This window comes from Fringilla coelebs (genome assembly GCF_963513975.1).
Source record: "Fringilla coelebs genome assembly, chromosome: Z".
In the NCBI taxonomy this organism is placed as follows: domain Eukaryota; kingdom Metazoa; phylum Chordata; class Aves; order Passeriformes; family Fringillidae; genus Fringilla; species Fringilla coelebs.
This window is the reverse complement of record NC_140031.1, coordinates 56,965,166-56,988,134: the sequence shown is the minus strand read 5'-3', so window position 1 is coordinate 56,988,134 and position 22,969 is coordinate 56,965,166. Positions and strand designations below refer to the sequence as shown.

The window sequence follows — 22,969 nt, the reverse complement described above, 5'->3', positions numbered from 1 at the left end:
CAATCCAATGTGGGCAAGTAAGCCCTCTTCATCTCTCTCCCCTAAGCCTGCTAATAGGATCTGTGATGTACAGTCCCTGCCTGGCAAGGCATTTTGCCTCCAAGGTGGTAAATCAACTCTAACTCCTCCTCTTCCTATTTGGTATGCGCAGATTATTCTCTCCACTGTGGCTTTGTGGTAGTGGTAAAGTGGGGAAACATGTCTAGGAACTGTAAAGTGCCTGGGTCTGATCCTGGATGGAGCTGCAGCCCCATTACAACCCCAGAGGGAGGGAGAGCTGGTTGAAAACACTGGGAAGAAGCAGCTGCTTTAGTGATGGCTCGTTTTCCTTTGGAAAATACTTCATCAATGACCAAAGCATTCTGTGGTTGGAGAGATTGGCTTCCTTGGTGGCAGCCATCTAATTATATACAGCCCCTGTCCTCACAAGGTGTGTGGTTCTGCTCGCAGGGATGAGGGAGATGGAGGGAGAACGGGAGCTGTGTGGAAAGCCAGGGATGCAGCATTCTAGTCCAAGGCAGTTGTCTTGCTGGATCCAGAGCCACTGATGGTGGAAGATAATGCCCAGACTATGTAAAAAAACATCTAGCAGCCTTGTTTTGTGGCTCTGAGAAACAACATCAAGGTTGTTTGGACGCTCAGGAGGCTGGTGTCAGTGTCTGGGGCACAACAGCTGTTAAGTGCACCATTACTGTAACAAAACACAGGACCATGCCCTTACAGGTGCACCTGGAGGTGCCTCAGACACCGAGACCTCTGGGCCAGCAGTCTGGCATTTGGGAGTTGCAGCACCATCAGACATGTTGGGATCATCTATGGAGACACCTGCTCTCCTCTGCTTCTCCTGGGAGGAAAAGGAAGCACAGGCCACAGGCAGTGGGAGCACCCGGGCGCCTTTCCCCCCATGCCTCACCCACTGCTGCACATGAGCAAAGTCCAGGGTGGAGTGCAGGCTACAGAAATGCTGGAGGAGGGATTTGCTCCGTGGAGAGACCTCATGGGGCACACTGGCGTGAAGGAGGGGAGGGGTCACCCCCCCCACAAGGATAGGGAGGTCTGCCAGCCCTCCTTTGGAAAAGGCTGGCACTCTGCACTGCTTCACTTTCAGGACAGCAGAGGAGAGCAGCTGCGAATGGCAGCGCTGTCCAGTTTTCCTTCAGGACGGTCACTGGCTGACCCAGCAGCACCAGACACGCCTACATTGCCTTGCTTTCACCACCAGTCATCATGGTTTTCTCTATTTTTCTCCATTCAGAATTTTCTGCTTACCTTGTTGGAGCCTCCTGTGGACCTGTCCCCTGCTGAAAATAGCACACCATCCTTTACAAAAAGCACACAGATGCATTTTGCTGAGTCAGTTTTTCCCCCTTAACTTGAGAAATTTGAGCAATTAATAGTCCTGACAGCTAACTGTATGCCTCAACATTAGTCCTCTCTATGGAAGCAGGAAAAAAATCCTTCTTGCAGTATCTGGTGTCTGTCTGATCAGCCGGACCACAGGACAAATTCTCCTGTCATCTTAAGTAAGGCCCAGGTAATCCTCACACTAAATGAATTTTTTTGTGTATGTGCACATCCTCCTTTTTATTTATATTCATGCCTCTTTTTAAATTGTTGTCAAGGTATATAAGTGTTTGGAACAGAAGCACTCTAAATTTTAAGAGTGTGCAGGCAGCAATGGCCTTGAAAAGGGGATGAAATAAACAGCTTAAGCAATCCAATCTTGCATATTAGTGGATAGTCTGAAAAAATGAAATAGCTGTAGCAGAAACATAATTATTAAAAATTTTCACTGCCGAATGAGCAACAGTCATTCATATATAAAAACTTGGTTCAAACCCACAGATTTCCCTCCCCTTCCTAAGTGCTGTCCAAAGCTATTTTGAAATAATTTTGCAGGTCTACTTCACATTTTGTTTTCCATTTAGGTCTGGAAAACTTTTTGGCAATAGTAAATCACCTATCCTTAGAAGGGAGGGGAAGAAAGGAGAAGAGGAGAGCAAAGGAAAGAGGAGCACTGATTTTTCCGGTCTAATAGGACCTTTGCTAGATAACTCAGCCCTAGGCAGGTACAATTAGACGGAATGTATATCTCTCCATAAGCCTGAGACTCTACAAGAAGTAAAAGTCGCTGGCAGGACAGTGGAGAAAAAAAGGGATGAATCCACCTCATTTTCCTGGCTGAGAGGTGGAGACCATCAAAAACATCATAAATGCATCAAGATACAGTCTCTGCATTTCTGCTTAGTGCAAGGCATAGTGCTTTTTCTGGAGAGGAGGGAAGGTATATATTTCTTTAAATCTTCTGGAGACACCCTTGCCTGGTAATCCATTCGTTTTCACCTGGCAGATCTCCAGCTAGCTCCTTGCCTGGTTACATTTCTGTTTTTCAGGCAGGTAAAGTTAACACTGAAGCCATCACTTGCAGTAAGCCCTCAGTGATACCCCAGACATTTAGAGCAGGCAGAGGGTAACTCACTCCTCACAACCTCTCTCTGTTTACTCTGTTTATTCTGCTGGGCTGGGTCCTCAGTACAGAAACTGGCTATGGTTTTAGCAATTTAGCTTTTTAAATTTTTGTGCTGTGTTATGCAGAATATCCTGTCAAACACATTCAGTCATTTGTTAAAAAGAAAAAGCACAAACCAAGAAATGGCATACACAACCCAAAAGCTGCAGGTGCTGTGGCACAATCCAGTGACCTTTCTAAGCTGTAGCAGCCTTTTTTCCATACAGCAGACAGCCGCTCTTCACATTCTTCACGTGGGGTGTGTTTACTCAACCTCAGCAGCTCAGAAATGAAAAACAGAGGAAACTCAGTCACAAGCTCTCCTTGATTACAGAGCACCATCTGATCCTCCGTGGGCCACTCACACAGGCCCTTCAGCACAGGTGGGGGTGAATGCAGAGCCCACACAGGCGGTTTTGGGCTACAAGGTTGCATGGCAGTGCCTATCACTGTCTTCACTGCACACAGACTCCAACGCCAGCTGAGGATTTCTGGACCTGTGCAACAAGGCACAGCTAATAATAGGGATAACCCTGTTTATAACATGTGCCATAGCCACACCTGCCTAATTATCCAGCTTGTTTTGAGCTGGCAGGGTGGAGATGTCCCTGAGACAGAAGGGAAAGGCACCAGCATCCTCCATGAGGTGGCTGGGAGGCTATGGGGGAGATGTCCCTTCTCATTTTGCTTCTGGGCACCAGTGAAAAATGGCTCCAGTGGTGTAATCTTCAGACAAGAGAGCAGAATTGTGCATGGGTGGGCAAACTGCAGTCCTGGTGCTGGAGAAGCCTTATCTGGAAAACAGCAAGGGCTTTTGAGGCTCTACAACTCATGCAGAGGTGTCACCTCCACTCGAAACACAGGGAAGGTGTGTCTGGAGTTCTCCAGCCCCACAACTCTGCATCAAAGTGCTCCAGGAGATAGCTGTGGACTCTGGAGATAGCTCATGTAGACAGGGCATACTACTTTGGAGGATGTTAGTTAGCACCCTCCCAGGGAGATAATGAATGAACAGCCTTAGTAGATTTTGTGTGCTCTTAGGGCTCCAGTACATGTATAAAAAGATATTGAAAAAGACATTTAAGGGACCTAAATACTGCATCTTTCTTTGCAGATCCTGTTTTATCTGCAGGAAATTTTGGAGTTGAAGAGGGGTGATGGGTAAAAGGCACTAGGGAAGCAAGAGAGTCCAGGCAGCTTTCCAGCAATATTGCTGCTGCTAACTTTTTACAGGCTGCATTTCTTCAATGTCTAACAAGCACAGCTAAATATAAATATACATATATACATAAATGTAAATTTTAAACTGTATGGCAGGACAGATGATGTTATTGGCATTTGTTATTTCCTCAAAGATTCATTCCAGCACTGTGGAGTATTCAAGACTTCCCTGAGTAAAACTTTTCTGTTATGTTCCATTGTGTAGCTGCTGAAATGGCCATACTAGTCGAGAGTAGCACTGCTTTTTCCCACTACAGCCTCTGCATTTCTGGGCAATGGTTTCAAAGCTCCTGATGAACTGCATGTGGGCAATGGGGAGACATGTCCCAGCTACTTTACCCATTTCAGCATGGCTTTGTACCTTGGTCACCACCACTGCCTAGAACAGTCATTCTCTAGAAAGGAGGACTGCCAGCTACACTCAGCTCCTGAAAGACTGCTAACACCAGTCACTGCAGGACCTGAGACACTCCTGCTGGCTGAAGAACAGCAGGGCACAGCTGAGGGTCATGCCATGAGCCCTCCAGAGGACCGTGCTGCTCTTGCTCTGCTGTAGATGAGGCTGCTGTGCTGCTGCAGGGCCAGGACCTTGTGTGGGGGATGTGGGATCACGCCTCTCACTGCCACATGGGATGTCCTTCCCCACCACCACTTCCCAAGGGTAAACAGCTGTCACCTTCAGGGATTGTGTATGGGACTTCACCTCCAAGATGCCAGTGGGAACTATTAGCAGCTAGCAAGTCATGTCTGGCAATGAACTTTAAGGCACCCTCTGCAAGGACTCATAACGGGGGCAACCTAGGGCCTGGAGAATAAACTGAGCTCCTGACATTTCAAAACCACACAGATTTAATATTTCTATACAGGAAGGGAACAAGAGATTAAAGGACTGGAAAAATAGAGCCCACTAGGGTACTGAAATGCTGTTTTGATTCTTTAGTGCTTGAGCATCTTTATAATAAATTCCTTGGAAATACCCAGCAAATCTTAGACTATATTTACATATCTTTTAATTTATAAACTCTGAGTCCTCACGTCAATAAATTATGAGGCTCATGAACAATGATATCATTCAGCTATTTCCTGATTCCCTGCTGATGACTGACCCAGCAAACAGAGGCTAAGGAGGACAGCTGAGCTGAATCTTGTCCACCACAGTCCAGACGTGGCAGCAGGTGAGACTTATGCTGTGACTGACAAGAGGTTTTTTTGTGGTTTCCAGAGAGCTTGGGTAAATATGCTTTTTGGTGTATACTTTCCACCCCTGCTGAAACATTGCCTGATCATGCTTTCAGCTGCCTTCTGAAATGGCTTCCTCCATGAAAAATCCCCATCATCAAGATTTTCCCCTATTTAACTTTCTGTTTTCCACTGTTTATACCAGTCTGACCTGCATTACTAATCCTCACTTTATACAGCAAGTCCCACAAGTTGGAATTACCTTTTTCCCTGAAAACTACCCTCTGCACCACACACCAGCTCAGCCTGCCTTCTGTTCAGCAGTTGTTTTCCTCAAATACAACCTTAAAGCAAAACAGAAATCATGCCCTTTCGGCAGGAGCGGTACAACAAAGAGAACAACTTTGTTTCACGTGGCTCCTCCCCAACACCCTTTCCAGTCAGTTCTACTAACATATCCTCATCATTTTATAGTACACTGGCACAAGCTCAGTCCATGAGCTTCCAGCTGAGTTTAGTGCTGTGTCACCCTCAAAGAGCAAGGCCCTTACAGGTATAGGGCTATCTAAGTGCTTTGGTACATTTGGATTTAGTCCATTTATGGTTTATCTCATGGTTCTCAATTTATCCATCTTCCATGGGGTGGATGATGGGATGATTTGGCAAAGGAGTGTAAATCCAGTGAAGTACCTGAGGAGAGGAGACCAGCCTGGGAGGGAGTCTGTCTGGAAGCTGATGTGGCCTCACAGTGGTGGTCAGTCAGGAGGCTCAGTGCAGGCAGGGTGAGATATGTCTGTGCCCACAGAAACCACCCGGTCTTGGTGCCCAAAACCAGCTGTATTTTGGGGGTCAATAGCAGCATGTGGAAACCAGAAGGGAAGGAGATGGCAGGGAGCAGGAAAGGGGGAGTCTGGGTCCACCCTGGGCTGGTGCTGTACCCCAAAGCCATGGTCTTAGAAGCAAACAAGCCTTCTCAGAGAGTGAGCAAGTGCCCTACTTTAGGGACACCTTCCTTCTTTCACTCCAATTAAACAGGGCTGAATACTTTCTGCCACCTCCACACATTGTGGGGGTTACAAAGCTGTCCAGCAAGTCGACTCTCATTGCATATCTGGAAACTCCACCTTTCTCCATGGAGATAATGCTTCCCAAAGACCTCTTTCCCCCTTTCTACGGACTGCAGTAATTTTGAACATTGCAGCGTTGTTGCCAGCAACACCTTGGAAGCCTTGTGTGAGTCCCGTGAAAAGCCATTTATTTCATCAAGGTCGTGCCAATATCCATGTGTTTTTGCTAACATATTCCCGGTTTAGTGTGTTTCAGCTGCAGCTTGAGGACTTGCTCATTTTAACGTGAGAAAATTCAGATTTCTCAGATACTACAAGAGGAAGAAGTACTAGCAGCTAGAACATTGTGGGGGTCATTTGTACATGAGCATCTTGGCTCACTCTGGGTTACAGAGTAACACCCCAATGGGGATAGCCTCGCCTGGTGCGTCTGCTGCGGCTCAGTAGGAAATCCTCCCCATTTTGTGGAGCAGTTTCCAGCCTCCTGCTCCTTCCTCCTGCTCTGCATCCACCTTCTCAGCCAGTAACAGTCCCCACAACAAGAGTTCAGTGCAGTAAGGCCCCTTGCCAAGTGTTCTGTGTGCCCAGCCACAGTCCTGCACCAAGCTGCCTGCCAAGGCAACACAAAGCCTGAAGCTGTTCCCAGCAGTGGCTTCCTGGCAGGGCTGGTGTGCCCCAGGAGCTCCTGTAGGAAGGGGCATGACTGGGTATGCATGGTAAGCACAGCAGCTTCTTCTGGGAATCCCAGCTGTCCCCATGGCGTGGATGCCACGGGACAGAGAAACGGCAAGTGTTTCTCACAGAGGCTTGTGAGAATTTTTAGGGACGAGATAACTTGTTAAGTATAAACAATCTGCAGGTTGTGTTTTTCTACTACTTTCTGTTCTTCTCAAAGACAGTGTGTGAAGAAGATGTTTTTGTTAGTCAGCCAATCAAATAGAATCTATCGTATCACTCTATAAAAACCACACAGCTCTCTTGAACAGAGCCTTCTTTGCTTTTTTCTACAATACTGCCTCCCGCCTGTTCCTGTGTTATTCTCGGCACAGGAGTAACACCATGGAGGCTTGTGGGATGTGCCATGGCTCTCTTCCTGATCCTCTGCTGGCCGCAGGGGAGCCTCCTGCATTGGTGGCAGGGGTGCCACAGCAGCGAGCTCGGCACTGAATGGGCCCTGGGGCTGGGGCATCACCCACCACGTCCCTCCCAAGTACAGGCTGCCCCCGGGATCTGTCATTCCAGGGGCCGTCCTTGGACATGAAGCTCTCAGCACGTTCAGTGCAACCCTCCCGGCAGATGTCACTGCTGCCGCACAAATCCACACCAGGCAATGCTCCCCACGCCGCTCTCAGTAACTGAGAATGGGACAAGGTAGCTTTGCGCATTTTTTTCCTTCATCGATTTTTCTTGCCACTGCTCCCACACTCTAGATTGAAACGAAGCCTGAATCCTTTCCAGCTCCTGGGGGCATACCATTCTCAATTCACTGCAGAGCTGACACACGCCTGGAGCGGAGCAGGAGCTCTCACACTGCTTGCCATGTTGAGTGCTTACTGCAAAACCTCTCTTCTAAAGACCCCATTGATAGAGCAGTGGGTTATGATGCCAATAACCAGTGCTCAGACAGAGCTAGCAGCAGACCATGAGCTCTAGATGGCATTCTGGTTATTTTTCTGCTGCTGCTTGTTGGTTGTTTAGCATTTTGTTTGTTTGTTTTCCTCCTATGCTACTGCTGCAGTGACAGGATAGCCCTTGGATCTCAGTCTTGAGCCATGTGAAACACCAAGACGCTTTCAGCCTTCAGCCTGGGAAGCAGTGGAGGGCTGGATGCAGACTGCTAGTAGTTTCCTGCACTGTCCCCCTCAGTCAATTCAGCAGCTAGAACAAAAGTGGAAGTCCTTAGTGCTGAAGTTCATGCTTCTATTTGTAGCTCTGTCCCTACCTAGCTCTGTCCCTCCACCCTGTTACAGCTTGTGCTGCTCTGACTTGCTTTCCTTACACTACAGATCCCTGCTTGTATGACTTTCTAATCTCCTGTGCCCATTCACAACTGAAAACACTGCATTGAATGCTCTCCCTCCTTTTAAAGCAGTTTCATCAAACCTGGCTCTGTAGAGGAGATTCTTTGCCTCTCCATTTGCTTTCCCATTGTTCTGTGGCCTCTTTAAGCCACCTGAAACTAAATGAAGTGCAATATCTTCAACTTCTATGGGGCTATGCCAGAAATTATTGATAAAATGCTCTTCTATAGTCCTTACCTACATTGTAAAAAACACTCTAAAGTTTGGCACATGCCATTTCAGCTATGCAATGGGGTGACAGGGGGACTTAATATGTACTGAGTGTGTTATGAAACAGATAACAGCTGATAACAGCAGAACTAACTGCAAAATTCTCGACCTGCTGCCACCCACTGGTGTCATTGAATTACTTTTGCAATGTCTGAATGCTCCCTTGCAAAAGTCCAGTTTTCACTTTTAATTCACTTAAAATCCTAAGAAGATGCCTAGGAGTTCCTTTTCCCACTGTGTGCCACTAAGTCCAATACACCATCCTTCTTGGCACAGAGCAAGGTAAGGCAGAGGAAGACAGAAAGCCTCTCCTGTGTTGAGAAGACAGCAACACCTGTTTTTTCAAAGACAGAGGGATTAGAACAGGTGGGTAAATTTTCAAGCTTGTTCTCTAGCCCATTTCTTGACTTTCATTTACTATACAGGCAAGTAAATCCACACCTGACTTTCTCCATAGGCATTTCTGACAGTATCTGCACAAGGAGAAGAGGGCTGGTGTTATGGAGAGCACGAACTGCAGGCAGCACTTGTCCCTAGGCAACTCCCACCAAAATCACCAGTGTCCTCTGCTGCTTCCCACAGAGGGCTGTAATTAAATACTTGACTGTTCCCAGCACAGGGAGGGGCAGAGGCCGGCATGAACCTGGCTAGAGCCCAGCAAGTCCCTGTGACCCTTCGGAGCTGCACCCAGCGCTCCGGCACCTCCCAGCTCCTGCAGGGAAAAGCCGGCAGCAGCTTCCTTGCAGGGGTAAGGGAGGGGATCTCCCCTCGTCCGGCTGACCATGAAGGGGGAGTGAGGGCCCATGGGCAAGCAGCTGGTTACTGCAGCCAGGTGTGTGACAAATGGACAGTGGCTGAAGGGGCGTGCTCTGCCAGCCGGGACAGTGGGGTTCCTGCAGGGGTGAAGGAGGCAAGGAAAGAAAGGTCATGAGATTCATCATATTTGGCCTCTGCAAACCTCCACGAGCGTGATAGTGGAAAAGAAATGTGCAGGGATGCTCTTGTTCCTGGAATTGACACCACCAAGTGGGGAGAGAACTCTCCCACCTCTAGACAGAGACACCAAGTCGAGCACCGTGGGAAGAGACCGACTGACGGCCATGGGAGGTGTGACACAGGCCACCCTCTTCCTGCTACATGCAGCTTTCAGGGGACACCTTCCTGCAATAACATGAAGAAACAGGCAGTTTTATAGAAACACAACACGGGTTTCTATTTTAATGAGAAAATAATTATATACTTGCATTGTAGGCCTCACAGTCACTATAAAACAGAAGCAGGATAACATTTAAGTGGTTAACATACAGAAAGCCAGGTATTGTTGAAACCGGTTGGTAAGTCATGACAAAGATGCTGCCTTTTGGTTGCCAAACATGTCAATACTACTCTATTTTCCCTCAGAAATGTCAGTACAGAGCAAGGTGAAGCCCAAATCGGCAGCTTTAAAACCAAATTGTTCAGAAAACCTGCACTGTAACCTCAAACTGATTATAATCACAAATGCTAATGCTTAACTATTTTTCAATACACAGTTTCATTAAAACCAGTCTTTGCCACGGGAAAGGATCTGAGCATTTCTTTTGTGGAGACAAAGTTAACTCTGCAATAGTGCTCTTTTGTTGCATTTGATATAGTCATATATAGATAGATATGTATTACTGCCGTATACTTATAAACACCTAAGCTTGGTAGCATGCAAATGAAATAAGAGGCAAGTAAACTGCATCTCACTCTTGTTACCACAGCACTACATGTGCTGCTGACTATAAGTGTCCATAATTTCTGGAAGAGAAAAACTGCTGGGTAAAAAGTTTGTCTGTCCTGGACTGAAATACTTTTGTTGCAGAGGATGAAAGCAAATGCTTCTATCACAGAAAACAAACATGAAAAGATGTCTTATGATGGGTGATTATTGTCACTGGCTTCCAGTGAGAAAGCTGGAAGGAAAAACAGGCCTACAGACTAAAGAAAATAAAGATGCAAGTTCCTGGGAAGGTAGTCCAGGGCAGACCCAGCTTTCAGGAGAAAATACTGGGGGAAACTCTGATGAGTGCCATTTAATGGAAGCCCACCACACCACAGAGGACATCTCCTATTCTCAGAAAACTCCTTTTTCTCTCTTAAGGTCTCCCCAGAGGCCAGGAATCTTCTTGAAACAGGTGTGTGGAGCTCAAATCTGCAGCTACATGGCATATGGTCTCGCTAGTGCTGCACTGGTGCTGGTGCTCTTCCTACAGCTGTATGGTAACAACCCGCCTTGAGGCAGGAATTACCCTGGATTCTCCCTTGATTACCATGCCTGGAAAACAGGTGTCCACTTCATGAGATACATAACTCCTTCGCAGGCATGGAAACCTCCCCATGGTGCCTCACCTTGAGATAAACTTGCTGCCCTCATCACAGTGAACTCTCGGTTCAGCAGGTTTTCTTCAGTTCAGTAGTGCTTACAGAGGAAATGGAAAGAACTGAGTCAATGGGTAAATATAAATGTATTTACTACAGTTCCCTGAAAATAAGCCTGAAAATTATAAGTGTCCAAGGACAGAAATCACATGCTGGAGGAACTGAAGAGTGGTGGTGGTGAATAACTTGGTTGCAAGCTCTGTGTTTGTTTAAAAAAAGCACCAGAAGTATGTTCACAGTATCGGCACTCATTTTAAATGAGCTCACTGTTTCAGGATAAAACAGCACAGCAGGTCACGAAACCAAGGAATGGCTTAGGGAGGACACAGTATTCTGGCTGATGACTGTTTAAAAGATACCAAAATAATAATTGATTATAAAAAAGAAAGAATATTTTTTAGAGAAAAAAGGTTTGATGTCTTTTTTTTCCCATCACCTCCCAAATTTTTTGATTTCTAGTCCAGAAATTATGGTTCCCAGTTGTAAAATACTCCTATTGTATTGCTTGGTGATAAGAAAGAGTAAACCCGCAGCCTCTATACTACATACAAATACGAAGCACAAGAATAAATACCACATTTCTTTTCCTAATCGTCAGCTTACAAAACTGGTCAATACTTTGCAATTGTGACTCATGCAAATACCATGTTGGGTCAAATTTTAATATCACAAATACTGCATTAACTCAGTGCCTTATTTTTATATCCCCTTTCGGAAAAAAAAAAAAAAAATAGCACTCACCCCTATAGCTGGTAAACAGCTGTGGAGAAAATCATCAGTACACACACTGCCATACACTTTGTGGTATGCCAGCCTCATGCACTCCCCCACACACTCCCACACACACCCACACACACACACATCCACACTAATCCTTCACTGCTGATCCCAAGCCTAAGCAATAACTAAAGGCTCTATGGTTTGCTTGTAGCGCTGAAAACACTGGCTGAACGGCTAAAATAATATTTTCTTCCCTTGTCTGCTCTTCCTTGCTCATTCCTTCCAACTCATTACGCCCTTTAGCTTTTTTGTTGCCTGGAAACGTGAAGACTTCCACAAAGCACTCTACTTCAAAGGCTTTTTAAGTTGTATAAATATAGTTGAAGACATAACTCTCTTTCTTCTTTATTTCATACCTCTTTCTAGGCCAGAGTCTGGCTTAGTTCATTTATTGCCTCATTTAAAAATTTAATGTCCTTTATTTGTATCCCTTTCCCACTACCTTTCTACTTCAAATTATCCATCTTCAAAGATTTTACACATATGCCATTCTTTCCCACCCCACCATCAAAAAATAGTTGTCATCCGCTAAATACAGATTTTCTACTTAGAAACTTTGTTGCGTAAATATGCTCTGAGAACCTGGAGTTCAGGTGATATTGCAAGCATATAGGATCCTAAAGCTAAGGTAATCCATTTGGCTTAGCTCTCATCCCCATCTATTCCACTCCTAAAGTGTGATGGCTTGTGTTTGCAACACAAGGTTTGTTTGACTGAGTTTGCTGGATTGTACATTTGCAGTAACTGCCTCCCTGTTTGGTTGGGTTTTTCTTGTTTTAAACAGATAAATTGCTAGAAAGGGGAGCAGAACCCATTCCCCCCCCCAAAAAAAAACAACCAACCCAATCCCAAACCCAACCCTTCAGTCTCCTCAAAGAAACAGAACAGAGGGCAGTATCTTTGTGTTTTGTGGCTGGATAAGAGTATGCCGAATTAATGCTGACGGTCTTGTGCAGCGGCTGTGGGAGGCGAAGGAACTGCAGGAGGTTCTGACAGGAGCTGCTGGGTGGACCGTGGTCCTGGGGGCAGGCAGGGCTGGCAGTTCAGTCAGCGAGAAATACAGGTGTGAGCCCTGGCTGCAGACTCCTCCACGAATGACTTCCTGACCCATGCCTGCAGCCTGTCTGGTCCATGGGCACAATCACCCTCTTGTGCCCACCCCACGGGCTCCCACCCCCTGCACCCTCTCCATTGCATTATTTCAGAAGGGAGATGGAGGGAAGAAGAAGGGGCTGTTTCCTAGATGTGTATTTCCTGTAGTTTTAGGATTGCCAGGAGCTGGATCATTTCTGTGTCTATGTGCATCGAGTTTATTGTGTATTTAATAAATATTGGACTAAAATGCTGCTGCTTTCATGGTGGGTTTTTGTGTTTGCTTTTTTTTTTTTTTCTTTCTTCCTTTCTCTATTTTTTGGTTCCGGCATGCCTGGTCGCTGTCTTCACACTGCAGAGTGGTTATTCATCCTCCTCTCGGTTGGCATAAATGCCAGCTTCCCAGCGCAACGCCAGAGCACTCTTCCTGCGGTTCACCCTGGTTGCCTCCAGGACCTGGTCAGGAGAGAAAAGGAAAGCACAAGATGTCACTCAGCTGGCCCCAGGCGAGCAGAGACCAGCCAGGTGGGCAGGGACCAGCCAGGCCAGCCCTCCCCACGGGGCTCCAGTGCCACAGCCTGTGCAGAAAGGAAGACATGCGATGGAAGCACTCGCTGGTGTCAAAGTGTCAAAGATGGCACACAGGAGCAAAGCCACACCACAGGAGGACAGAAGTGGTAGGAGCTGCCTGGCAGCATCCAGCTCTCTGCAAGGAAGCCCCAGCTGACCTCAGCCAGCCCAGCTGCACTTCCCCTGTCCAGGTCTTGACCCTCTCCCCAGGGCCAAGTTCAATTTAGCTTCAAACTAAAACTGCACACCTTCAGTGCCAGGAGCCACCACCCTGCAGCTTTGTCCAGAGGCTGCTCTGGAGCTGCACATGAGGACCAGGAAGCAGACAGCCGCCTATTTCAGCACATCACCCTCTCAGGCAGGACGTGCCCCCAGCCCCTTCTCGTGTTCGGGGGCTGCAGCTGGGGCACACTGTGATCCAAGCGCTCCTGGAGTGAAAAATCACTCCACGCACATGCAAAAGGAGATTTACAGGAGGAAGGCCTACAAAGCCTGGTACAAGATGGGCCCAATACATTTATATGTATTTCATATACACACATCATACACACAGGTATGTGCACACACTGTGTTTCTATTTGTACATATGCACACGCATGAACAATTAAATAAAAATGTAAGAAACAGTTTTGACACGTGTTTTGAGAGATTAAAAAAGAAAACAAGACAACACCAAAAGGCTCAGAAAATAATGCATGGCTGTGGGTGTTTTCCACAGAGCAGAATGGAGCAGAAGCCTGGAGCCTTCTTACAGAAGCACAGACACTGAATAACAGCTCCATGATGAAACCACAGAGCTGGCAATGTCAATTGTCCTCAGTGTGTTTTAACCATCCCTCCCAAAGAAGCAAACTTTTGAAGCTTCTTACATCAGTTAAAAAAAAATCCCACAGCAAATACATCACTTTTCACTGAAGCAATGCTGGCCATCCCTCATTCCTAATGCTTCCTGCAAGCTGCTCTGCACATTCCCTGACTGCAGAAGAGTAGATGACCTTTTGAGATAGGATGATGGTATTTTATTCTTCTGTGAAGAAAGTCACATGCAGTGAGGACATAAGCCTTGACTAGAACAAAAGTAAATAATTTAAGACTAAAGAAATTCTTCTTCTAGCTTGTGACAAGCTGTGGCTGGAAGAGGACATAGGTACTAGGCTCCTGTACAGGCAGTATCAGAAAATCAGCCCTGAACTGCCAGCTGAAATTACAGGCTGCCATAACTTTGCTTATGGGAATGAGAATGCACTACTGCATTTATGCCAGTTGTAACCTCTAGACCTTCATTCAGGAGCTGAAGACAGGATGGAGTTTGCCAGCATTAGTATTTCTTTGCCCTCTTAGTTTCTTTTGACTATGACTCTGAACAACCCAAAGAACGAAAGACAAAATTTGCCAACAGAGATGAATTTTAACAATAACTCCACCTCATTCTCAGCACTGACCATGGCTACAAATTTAGTTCAGTTCCACTACTGGGCTTTTGTTCTGAAATTTTGCCCAACATCATGCCTCCTCTTTTTGCAGAACGACCATCAGCAGGAGGAACCAGAGCTGAGCGGTTTCTGTTTTTCCTAGCAGAGGGGCAAATGTGCTCATAAACAAAGGAAAAGGGGAAAAGGGGGGAAGGGGAGGGGAGGAAAAGGAAAAGGGGAAAAGGGAAGGGGAAGGGGAAAAGGGAAGGGGAAGGGAAAAGGGGAAGGGAAAAGGGGAAGGGAAAAGGGGAAGGGAAAAGGGGAAGGGAAAAGGGGAAGGGAAAAGGGGAAGGGAAAAGGGGAAGGGAAAAGGGGAAGGGAAAAGGGGAAGGGAAAAGGGGAAGGGAAAAGGGGAAGGGAAAAGGGGAAGGGAAGGGAAGGGAAGGGAAGGGAAGGGAAGGGAAGGGAAGGGAAGGGAAGGGAAGGGAAGGGAAGGGAAGGGAAGGGAAGGGAAGGGAAGGGAAGGGAAGGGAAGGGAAGGGAAGGGAAGGGAAGGGAAGGGAAGGGAAGGGAAGGGAAGGGAAGGGAAGGGAAGGGAAGGGAAGGGAAGGGAAGGGAAGGGAAGGGAAGGCAAGGCAAGGCAAGGCAAGGCAAGGCAAGGCAAGGCAAGGCAAGGCAAGGCAAGGCAAGGCAAGGCAAGGCAAGGCAAGGCAAGGCAAGGCAAGGCAAGGCAAGGCAAGGCAAGGGAAGGCTTGGTTCGGAGAGGTTTGGTTCGGTTCAGAAAGGAAAGGAAAGGGGAAAAAAGGAAAAAAGGAAAAAGGAAAAAAAAAAGAAAAAAAAAGAAATCAGTAGGAAAAAGCTGGTCTGGAGTTACTCCCACTGCAGAATGCCTAAACTAAGAAATGACACCCCAAACTGAAAAATGGAGGAGCAAAACTGGGAGTGGGTATCAGTGCACTATTCAGCATAAATTTCAAACTAAAACTGCCACTATATTTTTAAATAAAGTCTGTGGAATTTGGCCTGCAAAATATGCCAGCTGGAAATAAAATGAGTTTTACATAGTTTAGAACAGCCTGAAATCAGCAGCTCCTTTGTTGGACATCACAGTATTGTGAGGGTCTCTGGTGATGGATTGCAAAAGTCAGGATATTTGAACTTTGAAGATCCCTGCTTTGGATCAGTCAGCTTCTATTTGTCTTAAAAGATGGCAATAGGGTTTCTTCCATTTATCCCTGGCCTGTGACAAACACACAGTTTGTCAGCTTCTACAAATGCTGCTGGCTCTCCAAGCAAAACTGTATCCAGATTCATATTAGAAGGGCATAGTGTGTGGACTTGCACCTTGCAGGAAAGCAAGTGTGGCTCAGTATTAACACTAAATGGTACAGCATATAAACTAAAGATCCTTTTGAATGGTTATTCCAGAATTATTCTTCTAATCTATTGAGAAGAGTGTTTGACCTAAAACAACCCTTGTTTTTACAAGGCTGTGACAGTTTTAGACCCTCTAGAGGAAACAGTGGTATAATTATAGCATGCAACTGGAATGACTGAGTGGGGAATTGGGACACCTCAATGGAGCATTGAAATCATGACCCAGGAAACTGTTTGCCTAAAAATAGCCAACTATCTCAATTTTAAAATAAATTTGGCCAGTATCAGGGTTGACTCTAGACCCATAATGAGTGCAACACCCCCAGGCTCTCCACAGCAAGTCAAAAATGCTATCTCAATGCTTCACAAGCACTCTCCTTGATAATGCCCTGCATCAGCTGAATGGGTGCAGGCAGGGGCAGGCTTGTTGCTCAGGGTGTCTGTCCTAAGGCAGCCAGGGCCATAACTGCATGCAGCAGGAAGATCATGAAGCAGGCACTTCACTTAAGCTTAGGCTCCTTCAGCCTAAGCTGAAGTGAACTATGCCCTAATGAAAAGGCCACACCAGGGAAAAAAAGCAACGTTACATAAAATGTATTATTTAGCAGAGGTGATTTGAATACCAGCTGTAGTAGAAGAGGAAGAACTTGGAGAGCAGAAGTAGGTGTGAGGGAAAGACAAAAGGTATGTAGGGCTGTAAGAACTGCTCTTCACCTCTCTGCAGAAAATGTCTTTGTGGATCTTGTGGCTGCAGCTCAAGGTCTTGCTAAAAATTGCAGAAGGTTCTCTCCTTGAAGATTTAATTAATTTTTTGAGGATTCTGGGGGAAAAAAAATTTGAAACAGCTGCCACTTTTAGGTGGCATATGAATAATTCTTCTATCCATCCCAGAGATGGAGAGTTTCCATCATCATACTGAGTTTCCCATCATCACATTTACCAAAGCTTACAGCTTTAATAAGTGCTCTTTTACTGACAACAATAGTAAGCAATTTATGTATATTCTTTAGCCCAAATAATATTTATCACAACCACTGAAATAGTGGTGTTTTATGAGTAGTCATAAAACTGACTGCTATATATAGAACATGACAATTTTTGTTGAACAGTAGTAGCAAAACTAATGTGGAAGCAAAACAGCTTTTTTGAGGTTTATTATTTAACTGATTCTTCCATCTGAATCTGGAAGAACTAAAAGAAGAAAAGAAAACAGAAAAAGCAAAGGTCTGCATGTCTAAAATCTGTAAGTACTATGTGGTAAAGTTGCTGCAGAAAACACATTGATGGAGCACAGTGTGCATAAAGAGATGGAAGCACAAATGCAGGGAAGAGGCTGCCTGCTCCTGCAGATGTGAGCGTTCCTGCTCAGGAATGATAAATGAAATATTTAATCTGGCTTTAAATAAAGCTGGAACTACTGAGAGAACATCTATTTCTCCTGCATGAAGGTATTTTCTTTACTGTACCCACTTAATGCTGTTTACTGAATACCCAGACTGCTAGTAAACACAGTGAAGAGCTGGGTATCTAAGACGAAAATTTGTTTACTTGAAACAAGACAGTGGCAGTATTAAATTGCTGCTTCTCAGTATTAAAACATGAACTGTGTGCCCTATGCCATCAAATCTAGTATGTTCATCTTCTGTTGAGTAACACAAAAATTCTCAGCAGTAGCCTTTAATGTTGCATAAATGTCACCATACCACAGTTATCTGCAACAGCATAACTGGTACAGAGGAAACTCAAGCTTGTGTCCTGTACATTTGAATGTATGCATGTATGTACAGCTGTAAGGCCAAAAGCAGAGGGTTTTGAGGATAAAAATTTCCTATAAAAGGGCATGCACATAGGTCTCTTTAAACAGCAGTGGGACGTGCTCCTAGCACATGCTGCAGGAATCTGGGGGAGATGCAACACATCATCCTAATGGAGCAGGATGTAGTTGCTGTGGTGGCTGAACTTCAGCCCTGACTGTGCCTTGCTGGGGGGCTGTGGTCTGTTGTCCAGAGTGGAGCTGTCAGGATGACTGTGTGGATGCCCCTGCTCCCAAGCGAGGGCAAAGCACAGCTGGCACAGCTACAGTGATTAAAACTGAGCCACCAGCCTGCACCAGAGTGCATTTTGGAAGGCTCTGGTGAACAGGAGACACAGGTCAGCTGTGGGGTTAGCAGAGAGTAGGGGCATATGGGCCTTGAGTCTTGCTGTTGCTTCTGAAACAACCTGCTTAGTTTCAGCTGAAGGCTTCCAGTGAAAATCACATGGTTTCTTCAGTCTGAGACGGCTGCTAGTGAATAGCCAGAGAACATACTTTCACCTGCATGAAGAATTGCTGTGTCCTTTTTTATTTCTAGCCCCTTTCCCTTTCATACACACTCTTTTTCCAGCTCCTTACTCTTTGTATCATTACCATAACATAAGGTGGACACAAAACTCTTCCCAGCAGAAGACCACGGCCTGTATAAACTACACCTGAACTTCTGCCTCTCACACAACATTGAACACTCTGATCACCACTCGCTGTTCACAAATCTTCACTTAGATTATTGTGCATATATTATGGAGAAGAAAAGGCACAACCTCTGTTTAAAGCCAGGACTCTGAAAGCACACTGCTCTGATACTGATTTAACTATCTATAAATACACAAAGAGCAATCACTGGCTTGTATCAGTGTGATAAAAACCTACTCTAAATTATTTAATGAATAGGAAATGGCATAGACTTGTCTTTGCTTTACTCTCCAGGTCAGAAAATGTTCATGTACTTGTCTTGAGGTAGCTGATATGGTCAAATATATTATGGAATAGAAAAGAAATGGAATGTTCAGGTTTATAAAAATAGGCTGATGTTGGACAAATGAGTATCAGTCATTACCACAATCTGCAGAGAAAATTACAGGCATTTGAAATATACATATTACCGAGCACCTCATTAACAAACATTGCAGAAACAAACATTGTAGTTAGTATCAACTACCTGCTCTTAAAATTACTTCCTTTGGCAAAGTCCAGCTTTGTGGGTATAAGGACTGTGCCAATTACTACTTTGCTGAAACACTGAATGTCACTGTAAATACCCTTTATTTGGCAGATTTGGGTTTATTCCACCCTGAGACAAACACTGATGCTAAGTTGTGGGACTGTGATCAGTCATCACATCACAACAGACAGGGACAAGAAAAGGTTCACAATATGAAACAGATTGAAGCCATGCACTTGGATCTGACTCTTCCACAGATGCAAGGATGGTGTGCAGGTTTTTCTATAAAATACTAGAGATTTAGGTATTATTAAATACATTATAATCAGAGACAAAGGAAAGCCATGGAAGTTTCAAGCAGCATCTGAAGATGCTCGGATCCCAGGTTTAGCTTTGCCAGCTAAATGGTAAGAAGGATTAAGGGGAAGTTCTCATTTCTCACTTCAGGAAAGCTCCAGTCCCAGGCAACACCTCCCATCCTTTTAATTACAACCCCTCCCATGTCAGAAATTGTAACTAGAATCCAAGGGTTAGAAAACCAGTCACACAAATATCTGCTGATGAGAGATAGAAGGGAATATCACACACACACATTTTTTAATATGAAATGGCACTGGCACACTCTATGAAAATGACAACTGCAGCAACATGCACTTGGAATCACCATGCAAGAAGAAGCAAAAATAAACAAGCACTTGAAAAGTACCTCAGAAGTAACCTTGCTAGACAGTAATTTACAGGTGTACTGGTAGAAAGGGAAAAGACCAGCATTAGTACATTGAACAAGCATGTTATAGCTAGGAAACAAGAACAAATTACAGAAATTCCAAGAACTGGCACATTCCACAGTATAAAACTTCAAGCAACTTAGTGTCATAAAAAATAAAAAGTAAAGATTAGCCAGTTTGGTGTTATTTTAATGACGTTGCTTGGCCAGTCTCAGTCTTGTTTACCATCAGTGCTTGACCCATTTCCTTGCTGCTGCTTTTTCTCTTTCACTTATCTGCTGGAACCTGTACTGCAACACACCCTCTGGAAAAAAACTGCCCCCCTTCCTGAGCAGCACAGCTTTTCCAAGATGTGCTTATTTGCCCTCTTTTCCTGAAAGGCATAACCCACAAGCCTTGACCAGGGAGGCCCCGTTGTAGCCACTGAAGCCAGACATGAAAGAGAAGGTGGTGATGCCTGAAGGAGAGACTACAGAGGGTAAATGCCCCACCAAAACCACCCTCCTGTCTTTTGTTGTGTCTTACACAGGGTGAAAGTGGATCTCTGTACACCAGTACTGCTGGTGTGCTCAGCATGAAAGGGCGTTCCCACGGACATGGAACCTTTCCACAAATCTCTCCATTCAGGAGACCATGGCTGCTGTGCCAGGCACCCTGTTTCCAGTTCTTGAGGAAGTCTCTGGTTCTCCCCACTCACAAAGAGCAATGCTGAGCCACATTCAGCTCTCAGGACATAATACTCCAAGGAGCAGCTGCCTGTCTGGTTGTCAGTTATGCTCCTTCTCCGGCTGTATTTAATGTATTTTTAAAAATAGTGCAGTGATTGGCTATTTTATTTCTTTAGCTACAGAAACACTTTTCCCTAAGAACACTGCTCAAATGCTCTCTGCTGACAAATTAAAGCTATTTGTTTTTTAAATAAATAGCTGCTTAGCCTGCACTGTAAAATATTCACTCAAACTGACAGTGGTACAAGTGCAGCACTTCTTATTAAAATTATCCTTCCCCAGTCAGCGGCAGAGTTGTTTACCAAAGGACAGTGGAAAAAGCCAGGGAAAAATAACAAAACACTCCTGCTGATCTCAGGAAGTTCTCCCTGGGCTCTGCAGGACACAGACCTCTAGTACGATTTTGGGTGGGCAGTAGCAAAAAAATCTTGTTTGGCTTTATGCAGTGGGCTTACAGAAAAGGAGAATGACAACAAACTTCAACACTGTGGGACACTGGTGTGCACTGGGACTTTGCAAATTCACTGAAGCCTTGAAAATTCATGCCAGAAAAGGATCTATCCCACAGGCTGTCTGAGTGGCACCAATGCTCTGGCAGTGCATCTTTGGGTTGTCAGTGGCTGGGCAGCTTTAGCAGCAGTGAGAGCTGAGGTGGCACACAGAGCATATCTCTGTGGTCAGATACTGCCCAGACACTGACCTGCACTCTGGACAGGACATCACTTCACACCATAGCAGAGACCAGGCAACTGTGGCCAGTCTACCTTCCAGAGTGCATGTGCACAGCTCTGCAAGCACTTGAGGAACTGTGCTCAGGTAAATAAATGAGCAGGACCGAAGATTCCAGCCACAAGCTACCACTTCACTGGCTGGGCAGGTCACCTTCACTCTTCACAGGGGCAGAGGAAGAGCACAGGATGAGTACAAGGTGAGCGCCACCCCATTAGCAGAGCAGCTGCTCTGTAGTTTGCAGCCACCAGGCTGATGGTCTCAGTGTGGGACTCCAGTGCTGGTTTGCACAGTGGGTGTTTTATACCAGCTCTTTTTAATGTTCCTCTCAGCTTCTGCAAAGGTCATGAGTGTTGCCCTACAAGCCTCTGAGCACCTTCAGGGACAGATGCTCTGGGGAGATGCCAGGAAACCGCACTCACCAGAACAGGTGGGACCACCCCGTTTCACTGGGTGCTTTAGGGAGGGAGAGGAAACCAGAGAGTGGCTCCTTCCTAAGATGTGGCCCCAAGATGCCACTGCCAGAACAAGACATGCTCCTATGCACAAGCTGGTTTTCTATTTGCTGTAGAAGTCTGATGGAACCTTGTTTTTCAGTGGCCTCAGTAGAATAAGGGACCACAAATTTTCTGGTGTGCACTGGAAATGAATCTACCTGCATTTTTAGTTATATTTTAAAAGGACCCCCTCCATAGTCCTTTCCTTCTGATTTTTACTGCCTTTTGTTGCTGTGCAATATTCACAAGTAGCAATTAGAAGCTGCCACACTAGTACAGTATTTGTGCCACAAACCTTCACTTACATCTATACCCCTAACAGGAACCTGCCTTTAGTGTACATTACTAGAAAGCAGTTTGCTGGAGCATCCTTGGCTGTAGGGGTCATGGTTCAGACATCTCTGGGAAACGTCTGCAGGACTTTGGCTGCTTCAGCAAACACTGTGTCCATTTAAGGAGTCTTACAATGAACTTGTATCTTACTATCTCTTTTGCACTCATTGCACAGTAATAATGACTCTGAATAAGAAACAGCTCATGCTATCTTAGGAAAAAGAGATTTTCCTGAATTTTGATACGGCCGCACAATCTGTAGCTCTTCTTATTAGCGTCTCTAATAAAGAACACCTTAATTCAGATATACTCTACTACTGCTTGTGTGGAAGAAAGACAACAAATCCACCAACAACACGCTGGCTGTTGAAGGATCCAATTTGCTTCTGAGACCCTCTCGGTCAAGTTCCACAACTGGTGGTTTCTGGGGAAGTTATCAACTTACAGTGAAGACTGAGAACACTTGGATTGGACTTTGGGGGAGCCGGGGGGGCAGTCTACAAACACAGGTGTGAATACATGCTTGAACACAAATTTCATTGTGCCACTGAAATAACCCATTGGAGGGTCTCGGTGATGTGTGAGTTAACAGAATCTGCCAATTACAGGGCAGCTACACACTACTCTTATTATTAGTTAACATAATTAACGAAAATTAAACATATTATGAGTTGCCTTTAATATTTGCAGTGACACACTCTTCCTCTTCACTGGCCTACATCCTTCCATTTTGAATACCTGCCCCTTGCAACGTGTAAAAATCCTTATCCAGTTGCAAGATGATCTGATCAGATTCTGGTGAAATGACCTTTTTCAGTGTCTGTTGGTTCTTGCAAGTCATGGTCCCTACCACAGAGCACAAAGGGAGGAGGAGAGCCACGCTTACCGCACTGTCGTCCATCCTTTCCCGTCGCTTGGTTTTGTGTGTTTCATAATCCTCCATGAGGGTCTGCATCAGGTTCTTGGGCCGCTGGGCTCCTGCAGACTCCTCAGGTGGAGGGTCCAGCTGCGAGGCAGGGCCTTCTGTGGTGGGGGATGGAGGAGGCTTGATCTTCTCTATCTTCCCTGCAATGAC

General features: G+C 45.5%; 1 protein-coding gene across 2 annotated transcripts in view; it reads right to left on the bottom strand.

The window, feature by feature from the left end:
- Nucleotides 1-9,470: 9,470 nt before the first annotated feature.
- The window catches only part of LOC311165716 (PALM2-AKAP2 fusion protein-like), a 95,751-nt gene continuing 82,252 nt past the window's right edge, over nucleotides 9,471-22,969 (bottom strand). The window contains exons 3-5 of one of the 2 annotated variants that reach the window (XM_084225969.1): nucleotides 22,781-22,959; nucleotides 19,586-19,624; nucleotides 9,471-12,998 (exon numbers count right to left, since the gene is read on the bottom strand). In XM_084225969.1, coding sequence (XP_084082095.1) covers nucleotides 12,906-12,998; nucleotides 19,586-19,624; nucleotides 22,781-22,959 — 311 coding nt within the window. In that variant the 3' untranslated portion in view covers nucleotides 9,471-12,905. The remainder of the gene's footprint in view (nucleotides 12,999-19,585; nucleotides 19,625-22,780; nucleotides 22,960-22,969) is intronic. The other variant, XM_084225970.1, reaches the window with a different exon arrangement.